The 17,863-nt window shown below is 35.6% G+C and overlaps 1 protein-coding gene across 1 annotated transcript in view; it reads left to right on the top strand.

Annotated features, from left to right (window-relative positions):
* The window catches only part of DCDC1 (doublecortin domain containing 1), a 318,605-nt gene that overhangs the window by 141,811 nt on the left and 158,931 nt on the right, over window positions 1-17,863 (top strand). The window contains exons 11-14 of the mRNA XM_088145090.1: window positions 139-240; window positions 4,556-4,722; window positions 12,031-12,156; window positions 12,462-12,567. Of these exons, the coding sequence (XP_088001216.1) occupies window positions 139-240; window positions 4,556-4,722; window positions 12,031-12,156; window positions 12,462-12,567 (501 nt within the window). The remainder of the gene's footprint in view (window positions 1-138; window positions 241-4,555; window positions 4,723-12,030; window positions 12,157-12,461; window positions 12,568-17,863) is intronic.

The following is a 17,863-nucleotide window of genomic DNA, read 5'->3' as shown; positions in this document are numbered from 1 at the left end:
CATGTGATCAAAGGGCTAATGAAATCAATGAAAGACTGCTGATGACTAATGATTTTTCATGATAATTCATAATGATATAAGCCGTAATTTTTAGATATTGAATATATATATTTATATGAAAACTGCTTCTCTGTAAAGGTATATGAAAATGGCAAAGACACTGGAGAGACTCTTGTTTATATCAGCAGAAAAGAAATGGAAAACAATTATGGAGGTCAACCTGGTATTATACTGGAGAAGGTAAGATACCTATTTCTAACTATAAGCAATTTTAATAGATCATTTATATGTCATGTTATAGTTTCCAACTATATCTTTATTCTTATAGGTATTCTCTATATCAGTATCTTATGTAGCTTAAATTCTTATTTTCTCTGTGTTCAGTTATACCAGCTCATCTATATTAATTGAATAACTGATATTAATTGAATTATACATAGTATACTACTAACATCTCACCTCCATTATGAGCAGCTTGTGCAGTTCTTCATGGATAAAATCATTTGAATTTGTGTTGGGCTTAAGGCCATTTGGGGCAATGCCATCTCTGAGGTATCCAACCTACCATCTAATAACATCTGTCTGGGTCAGTTTCACTTCCTATCTCTTAAAGAAGTGTATCAAATTCTTCTTTTTGCTCATATCACATCTTGCCTAATAGATTCCTTACCTGCTTGGCTTTTAATGCTTCCAAGGACTGTCTTGACAATGATTTCCAAAATTATTCACACTTCTCTTTGGCAAGTGCAGTTACCACAGAGATGATGATGAGACCCTTGTTTATAAAACTGTCTTTGGACACACGTATGTTGCTGGTGTGCAATATTCTGTACTTAATCAAACTAATAGAGACAATGATAGTCCAATTCCGTGAACTCATTCCAGTCTGGATTTAGACTAGATTTGGTGAAGAAATGGCAATGATAATGTTGATAGTTGATCTGTACCAAAATACAAACATGGATATCTCAATGGCTACATATTCTTCGAAGGTTCCTGAAGTCGCTGGATTGTGATGTATTTGTTCTTTTTCTCTGTGTTATGAGAAGGTAACACTGTAGGAGACTCTGCTTGGGCTTTGGAAATGGTCCTAGGGATTTTTCAAGATTCCATTTTATTGTCCATATTATTTGACACCTGCATGAGGCTACTGAAAAGATCATGCACAGGTTCAGAAATAATTTGCTATCTGTATGTTGAAGGCTGTCAGCTACACTTCTCCTTTTGAATTTCTCTGAACTGTAAAGAATCAGATGTGGGAGAACATTATGAAACTGAATTTGGGCAAAATGGAATTGTCATTTATTTTGTGGGATGGACTTTGGAACAAGAGTTCCGGATGGGGTCACCCTTCTCTATATGGATCTGTTTCATAGCTTGAGGTTCCTCCTGGATTCTATATTAATGCTGAATATCCAATTAACATCTATGATGGGGGGGGGCTTATGGACTATTGCAGCCCTGTTTGGAGAAGAGACAAGTATCGAATCTCAGGAATGGATTATTGCTCTCTTTACTGAGTAACCTTTGAAGACAATACAGTGGAACAATTTGTTGCAGGAGTTGAAGCTGTCCTTCTCTTGGCTGTTATCTAAACAAGACTTAAAACATATCTTTTTGCCAAGTTCTTTTTGTTTAGAATTTTTATGCTACTGGAATTTTAATTGTTAGATTGAATTTTAGGTGCTTTTGTTTGGAAACTACATAAAGCCACAACGTTGGATTGAATAGCATATACATTTTTAAATAGCTATCTGAATAAATCATGACATAGTTAGAAAGAACAATACTAGGTTTAGGAAATGTCATCTACTTCTGTAGTCTGTAGTGTACGATCTCTAAATGTCCACATTTCCATTCCCATGTCTACCATTTTTGTGGTCTTCCTCTTACTCTGTAGAAGGTTCATTGATTTGAAGGAATTTCCTCATTACAGTGATAGCTCAATCCTGTTCATGCACTACTTACCTATTATAAATAAATAGTTTCAGTTTATTTTATAATAGAACACTAGAGTTTAATTTATATATGCAAGCACTAAATTCAAACCACTGCTTCTGCATAACATCTACTGGGTGACCTAAAGACAGTCAATTTATCTCACATGCTTGTTGGGAAGATAACAGGTTGTTTCTGATTTTGTTTTTGTGTGAGTAATAACCAGTTTTTGCAACTGGATCTGCTTGTACTATAGGATTTTTCTCTGTTCCTACTCCTTCACCTGTACTCCCCTCAAAGCAAACTTGGAATACATGGAGTGGAATACATGGAGCTACAGCTGACGGAAGATTAACTCTTCCTTGTTTCACTGATGGAATCTATTTCATTTGCAAGTCTTGTTACTGGATCCTATAATAAATGAAGTCTCTGATTGATGTGCACAGTTCAGGTTTTCAGAGCATTTCACATTCATTATGCTGAGGGGTATCAGATATACCCCTTTATGACTTTGAGAAAAATGGTGAAGACAGACCTCTTTAGGATACATTGGGTAAGATGTTCTTAATGGTAGCAGTAGTTGGTTGTTGTTGTTTTTATTAACAGTACTTAATGATTTTAATTGACTTCAGTTTTATATATGGTAAGTCACCCAAACTTGTTAGAATTTACACAAATCGATGTAAATAAATACTTAGCTAAATAGCAGATGGAGTCAGACAGTCCAAAGATATGAGATTGCCTGGGATTATTTAGAGTGTTGGTGTCTAGAATGATATTACAATCAAGGAATCCTGATAATCCTTTCTGCCACTACATAGCCAAATTTTCCTTTATTGATATGCTTCTCGAAGTGTAAAGTGTAAAAATTATAATTACGCCAACAAAAACTGCTTGTATAGTTCAGATAAAAATATAACCATAGATAATGATACCCAACGTGCTCCCAAGGAACGAAATAGTACTAGATAGTGATTAATGTATTTATTTTATTATGTTTGAAATACAGTATGCTCTTCCTTCAAGAGAATCTAGGGTACCTATATGGTTGTTTTCTTCCCAACCCAATGTTTTATCCACTATGGATTTCACTAGGAGTAAATTAGGGTGTTATGCTTTCACCCAATTCATTAGTGGAATGAATACCAGTATCAAATGAAGTCTCACTAGGATTTCTTTATGCTAAATCAAAATACCACCCTCTCCCCAAAAGAATCTGAAAATTAGGTATAAAAGTGGTACTTACTTTAAAAAAACACAACTTACACTGGGGTTATATAATTCTTTATGTGTCAAAGGATGAAAGCAAGGTGATTTGTGTTTCTTGCTCTTGCACTATTCAAATGAACACCTTTGTAATCTAGGTAGATATGTATGAGCCTCTGTATGCTGACAGTTTATTTTTAAAACTTCACAGAAAAATCCGCAGAACACATAATACAACAGATAGAATTTTTAAAATTAATTCATGGATCTCCAATTCCTTCAACTCTATGAGATATATTAGACTAAAAGATAATGCCTCACCCAGAATTACTCAATAAACTTCCAAAATATACTAATGGAGAGTAATATCACTAATTTGCTTTGTATATCACATTTCCCTAACTACTATGGACTTCTCTGATTGCTGAAAGATTTTATTTTGCATTAATGTGCTTAGAACTACAGGTAATATTACTGTATTGCTTTGTCATGTTTATGTTTCTGTAATACTGGGGTACCATCTCTGTTATAAATACTGTCACAATAAGGTCATGGATATGAGGCCTTTGTGATGTGCTCAGTTACAGAAAGTGGCAAAGGAGAAGGGAGGATGAACTAATCTGTTAGAGCTTTCTGTAAGTAGAGAAGAGTGACAAATAGGAATGAGTGGAACAAAGTGACTCTGTTTAGAACTATTATTGCAATGCCATGAAATGGCAAATTGACCACAGTATAGGCGCTGTAGTAACATGATAGATCTTTATCAAAAATTCTTTAAGAAGGAAATGAAATTTTGAAAAGCTGTACCAACTGAAATTAGAGCTGTAAACTGTATCATAAATAAACCATTATGTTTTGATATTCATTTGAATTATCTTGCTTAGTCCTCTTTTCTTCGGAGGTACAGTACAAGATTTGAATAGTTTCTGTCATGTCTCAGTAATATTTTCTTAAGAGTCCTGAAATTGTTAAATGAGTCTTGCATTATTCTTGTTCATAAGTTGATCATCTAATGCCTGGCAGGAGAGTGCAGGAGAAGCACAGTCCTTGTCAAACCTCAACAAGCTCAGTAAAAACACTAACAAAATGTAGCTCAAATGTGGACTGGGAAAACATAACCTTTATCTAGAGCTGTTACTGTTGGTAGACACTAACTGTTCTGTAGAACTGTCACATCTGCTTTCAGTCTGTGTGCCAAAGAGGTCAGAGCTCAACCATAATCCTGTTGCACCCCCTGCTGGTTAAAAGCCTGTGCTCATTTTGTTACTTTACACTGAGATAAACATTGCAGGGATTTCACACTTCTTTTAACATTCTATAGGAATTTAATTATCTTTGGACATTGCTGGTTATGGAATACAAACAATTTAATACAGATGTGTTCATTTTATGTTTTATCTTCCACTGCCAGGTACAGCACATGATTCACCAAAGGCTCCAGCTTTCAGCAGATTTCAAACCATCAGGCCTCAGTAATTTTCCTACGCATCTTTTTGATGAGACTGGGCAAGAAATTAAAAATCCCCTTTTACTGCAGAATGAGCAAAAAATTTGGGTTTCTTATGGCGAAGATTACAGGTAGGAGCATAGAATTTAGCACTATGACTGTCAGCAATTTTTGTGTGATCAAATTGCTATAAAAGGAAGTTGAATAACTTCCAAGAAAAAAATCCTTTTATTTTTATTGTAAATTCCAGTGAAATTTCAGAGGTCTTGTTTGAGGCAGTATTGTTTGAAGAATATGACATCTCTGTCTCTGACTTACTATCTTAATGCCTTGTCATCGTTCTTGATGTCTGCCTGTCAGCACAGCAAGAGGGATTTTTTCATGTCTGAATAGTCACCTTAATGATAGCAGATGGAAACACCACAGGGGTCCAAGCCCATCACACTGTCATTGTCACAGGCTGCCCTGACCTGTTTCCACTCCTCTATTTTTTTCTCTTTGGTCCCTTTTTAAAGGAGAAATGGATGGTAATTGAAAAGGATCTTAAGCAAGATTTATGAAGCTGTAGACAACACAATTCCCTGTTATCGCTCTATGTTTTCAAAAATAAAGTCTTAACCTTTTAAGCACCAGTGAGGGAAGAAAGAAGAATAAATTGGTAAAACTTGTAAAGTCTGGCCAACTAAAGTTAAAAATAGAAGAGAGCTAGGCTGTGTAATAGTTAATTTATTTATAGTATTTCAAGAAATGTGGCTATGTTTTTTATTTCATGGAATCCTTACTATTTCCTGAGATGATGATAAATGCATTTCAGAGTTACTTCTGTGTCAGCCTTGTTTGATTGAGATAAATTACTGAATAAAGTCTGCAGAGATATCAGTGGAACTTTCTTGTTTATGTTAGTGTTATAAGTGTATTCATAAGATACTTTTTCACCTGTAAATATGGAACATTTTACAGTTCTTATATGATAGTCATAATTATTACTTTATATTTATGTAAAATTATTTAATCAATTTATATATAGATTTCCCAGGTGTTTTGCCATTTAATATAAAAGCACATCTGTATGTTTTCATTAAAGCTTCATTTTCTAGAATTGTTTTTTTACATATTTCTAAATAAAAACAATTTTATAAGCACTTATAGAAATGTTATACAGCCTAATATAACTGTTTTCTTTTAATTTTTTAAAGAATAATCAGTGTGCAATTCTCTACATTTTTATTCAATTTTAAGTCCCACTATGTTCAGTAAGGATAGGTAATGGAATACAATTTAGTACTCAAGTGCTAGAGGATTATATTTATGGCTAAGATGAACATGTAATTCTATAATATACATAACATTATAAAATAAGATGTGTTAAATATCTAATAGTAGGTTCATAAATATTCTATTTATGAATACAGTACAGTGTACTTCCTGTTTCACCTTATTTCAGATAGAAAACCTAATAACTAAATACCTTAAATGTAATAATTTTATAAATAAACCTATCTCTTTGTAATATCTGAAGAAAAGGTTTAGTATTTACCTTCTGCAGAAAGCATGCTTGATTTTCTTTTTATGGTGATCTTGTTATGGAAGAAGAATAATGTTATGATTAGATTCTTCCTGCATACCTTGAGTGTGATTGGTCATAAAATGAGAGTAGTTCTCACATAATGTATCTTACATAATTATTTTGAAAAGGACTATGCTAAACAAGAAACTGCCATTAATTCTCAAACTTAATTATATAGTTAGAATCATGAAGATGAAAGAGAAATGGAAATGGAGTCTGGGCCACTGGAGTTGCCAGAGTAAAAAATTTGTGTTAAATAAATGAAAATGAAAAGTTTCTGATTTGCAGTATATAGATTTTAATTGTTAACATTGATCTCCTTTTGTAGTTTTCTTGAAATGGCCACCCATAGAAGAAATTAGCATTTGAAAAATTCAATATGAAATGCTACTGTGTTTCAAAAGTGCTGGTTTCTCCATTTCTAATAAGTTTTCAGTTTAAAAGCTGTATATATGTAGTTATATACATCATCTTTGTGTTGACATAGATATTGTTCTTTCATGGGGGTTATTTATTTCTTTTAAAGAATAGTGCACCTATTCAGCAATATTGTTTCCAGGCAAGTAAACTTCTGAATGGCAATGCCTGCAGTTTAAATGATAGCATGTATTGGACTTTATTCACTCAAGTGAACTTGAAAGCACTTCCCTGAAGCAGCTTCATAATTTGACCTCAAATACAATATTTAACTATGATTGCTGCTCTATTAATAATTAATTACACAGGCACAAGAGAAAAAAAATGTAGTTTCTAAAAAGAGAAAAGTGCTGACCAATGCAGGAAGCATTCAAACTAATAAAAAGGCATTTAAGCTATATTCAAATGGAAGTGGAAATGGAAAGAAAAGAAAAAAGTAAGTTTTGAAAGAATCAATAAGAAATAATAAAAGCATCTGTGGGAGTTTTTTATGATCAGTGGTAATAAATTATTTTCATTACTGAAAAACATGTATTTTTTTATAGTAGGTGGAGCGCAATTTGTAATTTGATAAGAAAAACATCATAAATGCCATTTGCTCCAATTTATGGACACAACAGCTTGCACTTCATATTTCCATTTATTGTCAGCCTGTGACACACTTCCAATATGTCTGTCTTTTCCTTTTCCCATCCTTACCAGCATGTGAATGGTTTGGGACTTACTCTGATGGTGGAATACACATTGCATGAAAATGTGAAGCTTGTGAAGAGAAAGTCTTTTATAACACTCTACAGAAAGCATTTCAAAATCGTTCTTCTGAAGAGTCTGGTTTTATTGAAACAGCATCCCTATTATCCCTCTCCAGTCATGAACTCTTTTTTCCCACAAATTCCTGGGTCATTGGTTGCTTCCAGACAGAGGGCTCCTAGTGCTACCAATCAAAGTACATTGTGCAGCTATTCTATTTTCCCCTCCTTAATAGATTTTCTTCTATGGTAAGAAAGATGGAAGTATTGGGGGGAAACCAGCAGATTTCAAGTGGAAGATTGACATCTGGATCATTTGTAAAATCTGTGAATGAGGCAGAATAATTGTACAATTAAAAGCATCATTTATTTCATTTTGGTAAGAGTTGGGATGTCAAATTGCTACCATTATTTCACTGTGTTCAAATATTTGAGAGCAACAGCAGGCAATGTGTTTCTATACATTGTACAGGTACACTATCTGTACCTAAGAAGTACTAATGTTTTATTATATTTAATATATTTTACTTTTTAAAATACTCATATTTTTAAAAAAAATGGATTGAAGAAAAGGTTTAAAGTAAAGCAGTCAATTCCACCTCCAACTCCCTTTCAACAAGGGAGATAAATTAAAGAAGACTAAAAAAAAAAAAATAGAGATTGTAGGCACATGGAAACCAAAGTTTTGCTTAGAAGTATTCCTAGTTGCCAGTTACAAAACTAAAGGAAAGATGAGAAAAGATTCCACTGGCACTGACTGTCAGGTATTCTGAGGACAATTTGCATTTGGAGGGGGGTTGAATGTGAGGGTTACAGGGTAATCCCTAAAGAGAAAAGCAGTAGGCTTAGGTATTGACATCTGGTTTGTTAGAAATGTAAAATGTGTAACAAAAACAGAGTAGAAGGATGGCAAGATCCTGAATGTCAGAGTAATTTTGTTTGTTTCTTTGTGTGAGGGCTGCAACTTTACTGTATCTCTGTGAATTTGGTTTCTGATGAAGCAGAACCCTATGTACTTTCAAATGAATAGTCATTGTTATACATTCTTCCTGCATAACAGAAATTGTAGAAGGGTAACATGTATGTGTGTTTTGTACTCATATTTACACCTGAACTTTCATTTATTCTGAAACCCTGTTCTGTAATTCTCTCCCATTTATCAGGTAAATTCTGGTTGATTGACAACATACTATAAGTCTTCAAACAGGATTTAGGTAGAAGTAAATCCATTTTCAAAAATGGCTTTCTCTTCTGCACCATGCTGGATTGCCTTAAAATCTGTTTAGAGTTAGGAGGCTTTCCAGATAAGGTTTTGAGGGTATGTAGTGATTGTAGGAGAAGGGGAATTTACCCTCCTATTCTGTCAGCATAAACAGCCTCAGGTAATGGGAGCATTATGTTGGATTCCTTTTAGACATAATTGCAAATGTTTAGGGTTTCTACGTAGTCAGAATGTTATTGTCCTGGTCAGGATTTTGCCCTCCTAGCTATTGATTAGAATTGGTGAGCGCATAGCCAGAAGGTATATTGATCCATCCATTTTTTTGCTATTAACAGGTGTGCACTGATATAAGCACTGGCATCATCTGTGGGTAGAGACTACTTTCTGTTGTAGAACATATGGATGCATAGGGTATAGAAGTTTTATATTATGAATGCAATTGCACCCAAACTACTAATGCAAAGTTCCTCCCTTTAATAACCATAAAAATGAAAGGAATTATTTGGCAAAAGTGTATATTGCAATGCAGATTCCTAAACTAATTATGCAGCATAAACCAACCCCCTCTTCCCCAGTCTTCCAATATCCCCAGCTTGCTACATATGACACTACTTAAACTTGCTTGTTACCTCAAGTCTAAACATAACAGAAATGGTCTGGTTACTTACCCCTCCAGTAATCTTTCTCTCCTGCGTCACCCCACCCCACGCCCCACCATATACTTTTCTCCAACATTAGATCTCAACAAATTATGGAGAACATATTCAGCAAAAATAGTTTCCCCATCAATAAGCAAGCCTCTAATTCTGTGAAATCCCCTATCTTCCCCTTCCTTGAACTGTTCATGCTTACAATGAGAGAAGAGGAGAAAGATCAGGGGCCAGAACTTGTTTGCATGGTTTCCAAATTTCTCAGATAAGTTTTAAATATGGATTTATGAATCCATGTTACAGAAAAATTGGTAGTGATTATAACTTAGTTTCAAACGAGTCGTATGCAATTATTGCTTCTTAAGCTCATGAGATGTTACCAATGAAAGGCAATAGCAGTATTTGAAGAATGTTGCATGCTTATGCCATTTACATTCAGAGGAATGTCTGCAGTGTCATACAAAATTTTGATACTTTTCTATATATCAACAGACTCTTTTAAAATAACCTTAATATATAGAAAAGAGAACTGTCAATGCCTTATAGTATAAAATTCCTTTTCAGTTTTATAAAACAAAACTGAATTTCAACAAGATATCAGTGGTTGAATATGAAAATCACTCACAGATGGACACACCTTAAAAATGTGTTGTACTAATCAAAATATTTCTAAATTTTGTTGGTTGTAATCCATTTTTTGTCTCCCATCAAGTGCCAGAAGCTAGCTGATAATGGATAATCCCAAAAAGCTAAGCAGGGGTTGGACTGAATTAATATTTGGATGAGAGACTACTAGAAAAACCTGGGCTATGGTTGTCAGCCCTTCAGTGAGACCCAGTCAGAAAACAGACTCCACAAGAATGCTGGAATTCTACTTTATTGATATACGCTAAAGTAACAGAAACCTGAAAGCCTGACTATGTTTTCCCTTCTCTCTCTCTCTTATAGCCCAGGGAGTTAAAGTGGAATTAGTGAGTTTCTTTTTAATGCTTTGTTTCCCAGGCTTAAAATATGTTTTTTGTAACTATGTCATAGTTTCTCCAAGGTAATCTCCGTGGCTGTCCACAATAGTTAAGACTGTCCATTTAAATAATAACTTTAAACGTTTTTGAGGATAAAAAAGTTACATAATAGATTTTAATAATGCATGCTAGTATAGATTTAGTATCCATTTGCCCTAAGGTCATATAATAGCACAATAGTATAAGAAATACATTCCATTTTTCTCATCTGCAGATTTCCTATAACAAAACATTGGAAAACTAAATTACATCTTTCTTTAAATTAATGGATTTTTAAGTATGGGCAACAGTGTTGGTAGAAAAGTAACAGCAGCAAAAGGTCTTGCAAAATCTTTATTTGTCTTAATATTTATTTCTTTTAGTTTAATCAACAACGTAATTCCTAATAGATTGCTTTAATCTATACAAATTTTCTTTGGGATAGAAACATTGAATATGAATGTTTAAAATTTTGTAGTTCTTTAGGATTGCACATATATTTATATATACTCTTTTTGTGTGTGCTTTTATATTTTCTGGGGGGGAGTTGTCTTAATTTTTTTAAAAAATCTTTTTTTTTTAAGTACTGTATGTTTCATTATTTTTTTAAATATTAACAACTCAACTAGTTCAGTTCATCCCCCATCCTTAAGTCAGTTGAGTTGTACAGCCTCTTCCTCTTTATGTGTGAGGGGAGTTGGGTGCAGAGGATTTTGTATATGCATTTTCAGTGAAGAAGAAGGAACTGGTTTTGCTGGCTGTTTAGCTTGTTTTGGGGAAGAGCTGATTTTGGAATCTCTTTTTCATAAGCAGCTATGTTTTCAGGATTTTTTTTTTTTAAACTGCTGTTCTAAGAAATTATTTTTACTATTTGATCATTATTAAACAAAATTTAACTGAATATTTTGTTTATCACTACTAACACTGCTTCTACTATTCTGTAATCTATTAATAGTTCCTATGTGTGCAAATTCCATATTTTCTCAGGACATGGAGATAAATCTTAACAAAGGATTTAACCCTTTCTCAGAGCTTCTTTAGTTGCTATAGATGTTGGGTAGCATCTCCAACAGACTGAATTGCCAGTATATAGGCTGTGGTCAATTGCTTTCAAAACAACACTATCTCTGAGAAAGAAGGACAGATAAGCCCTTTTAACAAAAACATTCTATGGATGGCCATTGCAAATTGAACATGATTTCTTAACATTGCTTCACAATGATTGATTATCCATAGTGTTATTTGTATTCTAAAAGATAATAAACTTACCATATAGTTTAGCATATTTGAAGAAACATGTACGTCAGAATTATGTTGGATCTGCTTTGACACTTCCAACTGCTATCATTTGCATCATCCACATGATGTATTCCCACTTTAGCTTTATCAGTTACAGTTTAAGAAAATCATCAGTGTCGACATAACCTTTATTAATTTGCAACTGGATTTGTTCTTTTGCAGATGACTACCTGGAAGGTGGTTATAGCCCCCCCCCCCAATCAGCTATTTCTGCTTGGAGATGAGTCAGTATTTCAGGAATAATTCAATTTCCTTGCTGTCCATAACCTATAGGTTAATAAAGATGACAAGCTTGCTGTGGTGAGAATTAATTTCAAAGGTGAAAGCACCTGAACAGTAACAAGATGCTATCTGCTAGATTACTAGTTCTTCCCATCAAATCAAAAGCTGAATAGATTTGAATACCTTGTTCTGAATTCATTCTTAGCTTCAGTTCTGACATTCACTCTTTTAAATATCTATAATTGCTGGTTTTGCAACTGTTTGATTTCCTCTCCATAAATGGTCATTTTGTATGATGTTTCCATTTTTCAGGTCTCCCTTAAATCCTGTTCTGAGTTTGACTTTTGACAAAGTGACAGCAACAAAAAAGAATGGCATTACAGTTATTTATAAAACACGTCTGGATCCCAGTGTTGATTTGCTGCCTAGATATGACAGGTACATCAATTTCTGTTTATTTGAGTTTTCTGGATTGATATACTAAAGATCAGAGCAGGGAAATCAGGGAAGAAAAATCTGCATGACTAACAGGGCATTTTGATTATATGAGGTAAATTTGAATCCAGTATTCTTCCAAATGCTATTGGAAGGGAAATAGTAATAATAATAATAATAATAATAATAATAATAATAATAATAATAATAATAATAATAACCACTACTACTTCTACAATTACTACTAATAATAGAGATTATATATTAATGCAAATCTCAAAAAAATTACTTCTGGTTTTTATTTTTAGTTGGGAAGCTTGTGATGGATTTCCAGAGAACTTTCAATTCATTAACGCTCTAGAACATCAGATCTTGGGGACTGTGGAGCCAGACAATGTTTTTGCACAATGTAAGGTAAATGATGATGATGATGATGATGATGATGATGACAACAACAACAACAACAACAAAATCACCATCAGTCAATTGCAAAAGGCAACTTTACTTGGAACAGCTTATATTCTGCAACAGTGCCTTTAACACCATCAAACAACAGCGTCTGCCTATCCCAGGTCCTTGGGAAGGACTTGATAGGTGGATAAAAATGCCAAATCCAGTCCAAACATCGGGCTGACTATGTGACCAACAAAAATAATTTCACCTATAAATTAAAATGTTCAGCTCTCCAAGAAGTGCTTTCAATTATACCTGTATAGGGCTAGTTTCCCCATGTTGAGGATGAGGTTTCAAATTCAGAAGAGTTTGGAATGGGCATTTTATGGAAAGCTTTTCAATGCAGATAGGGAACATCAACTTTCAGCGTAGATAGTTATCTCTCAACAGCAGAAATAATTCACCCGCTATCAGTCCCATGCTGGCTAGGGATGATGGAAATTGTGGTAATAGTAATACAACACTTCAGAAAGGATACATCCACTCAGATGTCAAAAAGCCCAATCAGCAAGCAAGCAAAAAAAAAAATTTTTTTAAAATGCTGGACAGGTCCAACCTTGTTCCAATAAACATTAGGTGCTGGACTCAAATACCAAGTCATAGGCCACATGAAGCTTCTCAAATGCCCAGGGTGACACCACTGAAATTTGGTGGCATGGTAACTGAACTTCAGCAACATTTTTTCTTGAATAAAATTGATTCCCCAGATGATGAGCTCAGTCTGTTTAGGGAGGGAATGGAAAGGGATTTAAAGGTTGGAATGAGAGATGTTTGCCTCCCAGAATCATCATATTCATATTCTCACCCTTTTGATTTTATAGTAATTTCTTTGATTGTTATGAGCTGCCCAGAATAATTGAGAATCGGGTGGTGTACAAGTTTAATAAATTATAATATTATTATTAATCATTATTATTTAACCCCCCTGGCTAAAATATATGAGTCCCTTCCAGTGATATTATATCACTGGATTGACTCCTGCAGCCCTTGGAAAGTTTAGAGGCTGAATTGTTGCTACCAGCCTCTTTAGTGTTTTCCCATTGCTGCTTTAGACCCTGAACATAACTGTCTGCCCAAGACTCTGTTCTCTTGATGAAGAATTAAGTTCCTTAAAGAGGTCATCTATCTAGCATGGAGCTTAAAACTTGTTTCTCCATCATCTCTGGATATGGTATGATGTAGGGAGCAGGTCTAGTACATACGTATCTTGGAGATTGCTGGCATTTGTATCAGGACTCTATGTAAGTGTAAAATTTTAATTGTTACTGGTTGCTAGAGTCATAGGAAGTATTGCCCCAACATATTTAATCTTGCTGGGAAAACAGCTGTTGGTTTCTACTTTTTGAGGGTATGGGGGACTGAGTGGGGAGATGTTGCTTTTCCATAACAGTGCCAATTTTCTGGAATGGTTTTCCCCTGGAACTTAAGTTAGCACCAGCTTTGACTATCTTTTGGAAGCAGTGGAAAACAGAGATTTCCAAAGGGTGTTTGAGTCTTGATTCCTGCTTTGGGAGGATTCTGTAGTTCTAGTGTGTTTTAGGGTTTAAAAAAAAAAAAATTAACTGGTCTGTAAAGTTATTTATTGATTCAATTTGTATTCAGTGTTTCAATGATTCATGTATTCCTCTAAATCTACTGACTGTCCTGCAGGATTACAATAAGGTATAAATGTAATAAATACTACTCCTGTGCATCTACTACTAATGTATCTGGCCCATCTCCCTTTTAGTCAATCTTCAACTTACTGCTGGTAAACTGGATAATGCCCTTTCATGGATCACTGCCTTGTTGTGGTGAAGGGGCTTGCATAACTCAATGAAGCCATGAGCTATGCCGTGCAGGGCCACCCAAGACGGACAGGTCATGGCAGAGAGTTCTGACAAAACGTGGTCCACTGGAGGAGGAAATGGCAACCCATTCCAGTATCCTTGCCAAGAAAACTCCATGGACAATATCAAAAGGCTAAAAGATATGATGCCGTAAGATGAGCCCCTCAGGTTGGAAGGTATCCAATATGCTACTGGGGAAGAGCAGAGGGCAATCCCAAGTAGCTCCATAAAGTCTGAAGTGGCTGGGCCAAAGCCAAAAGGACGCTCAGTCATGGATGTATCTGGAAACGGAAAGAAGGTCTGATGCTGTAAAGAACAATATTGCATAGGAACCTGGAATGTAAGATCTATGAATCAAGGCAAGCTGGATGTGGTCAAACATGAGATGACAAGATTGAACATCGACATCTTGGGAATCAGCGAATTAAAATGGATGGGAATGGGTGAATTTAATTCAGGTAACCATTATATCTACTACTGTAGGCAAGAAACCCTTAGAAGAAACAGAGTAGCCCTCATAGTCAATAAGAGAGTGGGAAAGGCAGTAATGGGGGAATGATCTCAGTGCAAATCCAAGGCAAACCATTCAACATCACAGTAATCCAACTCTATGTCCCAACCAATGATAGTGAAGAAGCTGAAGTTGACCAGTTCTATGAAGACCTACAACACCTTCTAGAACTAGCACCAAAAAAAGATGTCCTTTTCATCATAGGGGACTGGAATGCTAAAGTAGGAAGTCAAGAAATAATCGGAATAACAGGCAAATTTGGCCTTGGAGTACAAAATGAAGTAGGGCAAAGGCTAATAGAGTTTTGTCAAGAGAACAAACTGGTCATAGCAAACACTCTTTTCCAACAACACAAGAAACGACTCTACACAAGGACATCACCAGATGGTCAATAATGAAACCAGATTGATTATGTACTTTGCAGCCAAAGATGGAGAAACTCATGGTTATTAAAAACAAGACCGGGAGCTGACTGTGGCTCAGATCACGAGCTTCTTATTGCAAAATTAGGCTTAAATTAAAGAACGTAGGGAAAACCACTAGACCACTCAGGTATGACTTAAATCATATTCCTTGTGAGTACATGGTGAAGGTGATGAATAGATTTAGGGGATTAGATTTGGTAGACAGAGTGCCTGAAGAACTATGGATGGAGGTTCATAACATTGTACAGGAGGCAGCAACTAAAACCATCCCAAAGAAAAAGAAATGCAAGAAAGCAAAGTGGCTATCTGATGAGGATTTACAAATAGCTGTGGAAAGAAGGAATGCAAAAAGCAAGGGTGAAAGGGAAAGATATAAGCAACTGAATGCAGATTTCCAGAGAATAGCAAGGAGAGATAAGAAGGCCTTCTTAAATGAACAATGCAAAGAAATCGAGGAAAACAATAGAACGGGGAAGACTAGAGATCTCTTCAAGAAAATTGAAGATCTCAAGGGAACGTTTAGTGCAAGGATGGGCATGATAAAGGACAAAAAAACCAGGGAGCTAACAGAAGCAGAAGAGATTAAGAAGAGGTAGCAAGAATACACAGAAGAACTATACAAGAAAGATCTTAATGTCCCTGATGTCCACAGTGGTCACTGACCTTGAGCCGGACATCCTAGAGAGGGAAGTCAAGTGAACCTTAGGAAGCGTTACTAACAACAAAGCTAGCAGAGATGACAGTATTCCAGATGAACTATTTAAAATAGTAAAAGATGATGCTGTTAAAGTGCTGCACTCAATATGCCAACAAGTTTGGAAAACACAACAGTGGCCATGGGATTGGAAAAGGTCAGTTTACGTTAAAATTCCAAAGAAGGGCAATGCCAAAGAATGCTCAAATTACCAGTTGCTCTCATTTCACCTGCTAGCAAGGTTACAAGCAAGGTTACAAGGCTAGTCTTACAAGCTAGGCTTCAGCAGTACATGAACTAAGAACTACTGGATGTACAAGCTGGGTTTTGAAGAGGCAGAGGAACTAGAGATCAAACTGCCAACATTCACTGGATCATGGAGAAAGGACGAGAGTTCCAGAAAAACATCTACTTCTGCTTCATTGACTATGCAGAAGCCTTTGATTGTGTGGATCACAACAAACTATGGCAAATTCTTAAAGTGATGTGGGTACCAGACCACCTTACCTGTCTCCTGAGAAATCTGTATGCAGGCCAAGAAGCAACAGTTAGAACCAGTCATGGAACAACCGATTGGTTCAAAATAGGGAAAGGAGTACGACAAGGCTGTATATTGTCACCCTGCTTATTTAATTTATATGCAGAGTACATCATGGGAAATGCCGGGCTGGACGAATCATAAGCCAAAATTAAGATTGCAAGGAGAAATATCAACAACCTCAGATATGCAGACAATAACACCCTAATGGCAGAAAGTGAAGAAGAACTAAAGAGCCTCTTGATGAGGGTGAAAGAGGAGAGAGCAAAAGCTGACTTGAAACGCAACATTAAAAAAACTAAGATCATGGCATCCAGATGAATCAATTCCTGACAAATAAAAGGGGTAGAAATGGAAGCAGTAATAGACTTTATTTATTTGGGCTCCAAGATCACTGCAGATGGAGACTGCAGCCATGAAATTAAAAGACGCTTGCTCCTTGGGAGGAAAGCTTTGGCAAACCTAGGAGCATATTAAAAAGCAGAGACATCCCCTTGTCGACAAAGATCCACATAATCAAAGCTATGGTTTTTCCAATAGTAATGTATGGCTGCGAGAGCTGGACCATAAAGAAGGCTGAGCGCTGAAGAATTGATGCCTTTGAACTGTGGTGCTGGAGAAGACTCTTAAGAGTCCCTTGGACTGCTAGGAGTTCAAACCAGTCAATCCTAAAGGAAATCAACCCTGACTGCTCATTGGAAGGATTAATACTGAAGCTCAAGCTCAGATACTTTGGCCACCTAATGCGAAGAGAGGACTCTTTGGAAAAGACCCTGATGCTGGGAAAGGTTGAAAGCAAAAGGAGAAGGGGACGGTAGAGGATGAGATGGTTAGATACTATCACCAAAGCAATGAACATGAAATTGAGCATACTCTGGGAGGCAGTGAAGGACAGGAAGACCTGGTGCAATATGGTTCATGGGGTCACGAAGAGTCGGACACGACTTAATGACTGAACAAAAACAGACTGGATAAGGACATTTCCTTCACCTACCTAACAGACAAAACTTTTCCAGCAGGAAGAAGTGACCCTTGACTGGACAAAGAACTAATGGAACTGATGACTTAAGAGACACAGTGACTTCATTCATAACAGCAGCCTCAGAATAAATTAAAGTTATGGATCCTGAGTTGCCCTACTCATTGATAGAATAGAGTATGAGATTTTTGCCAACTCACATTCCCACTATACCTCTATCTTATTCTTGAGGAACCAAAACAATCGGTTTTTTAAAAATTATTTTAACAATTTTATTTATT

The sequence above is a fragment of the Python bivittatus genome, unplaced genomic scaffold, assembly GCF_059951505.1.
Source record: "Python bivittatus isolate LINGU-HERP-01145 unplaced genomic scaffold, Pbiv_v1 ctg000480_np1212, whole genome shotgun sequence".
Taxonomy (NCBI): domain Eukaryota; kingdom Metazoa; phylum Chordata; class Lepidosauria; order Squamata; family Pythonidae; genus Python; species Python bivittatus.
The sequence above is the reverse complement of the archived record's forward strand: the minus strand, read 5'-3'. Positions and strand labels throughout refer to the sequence as shown.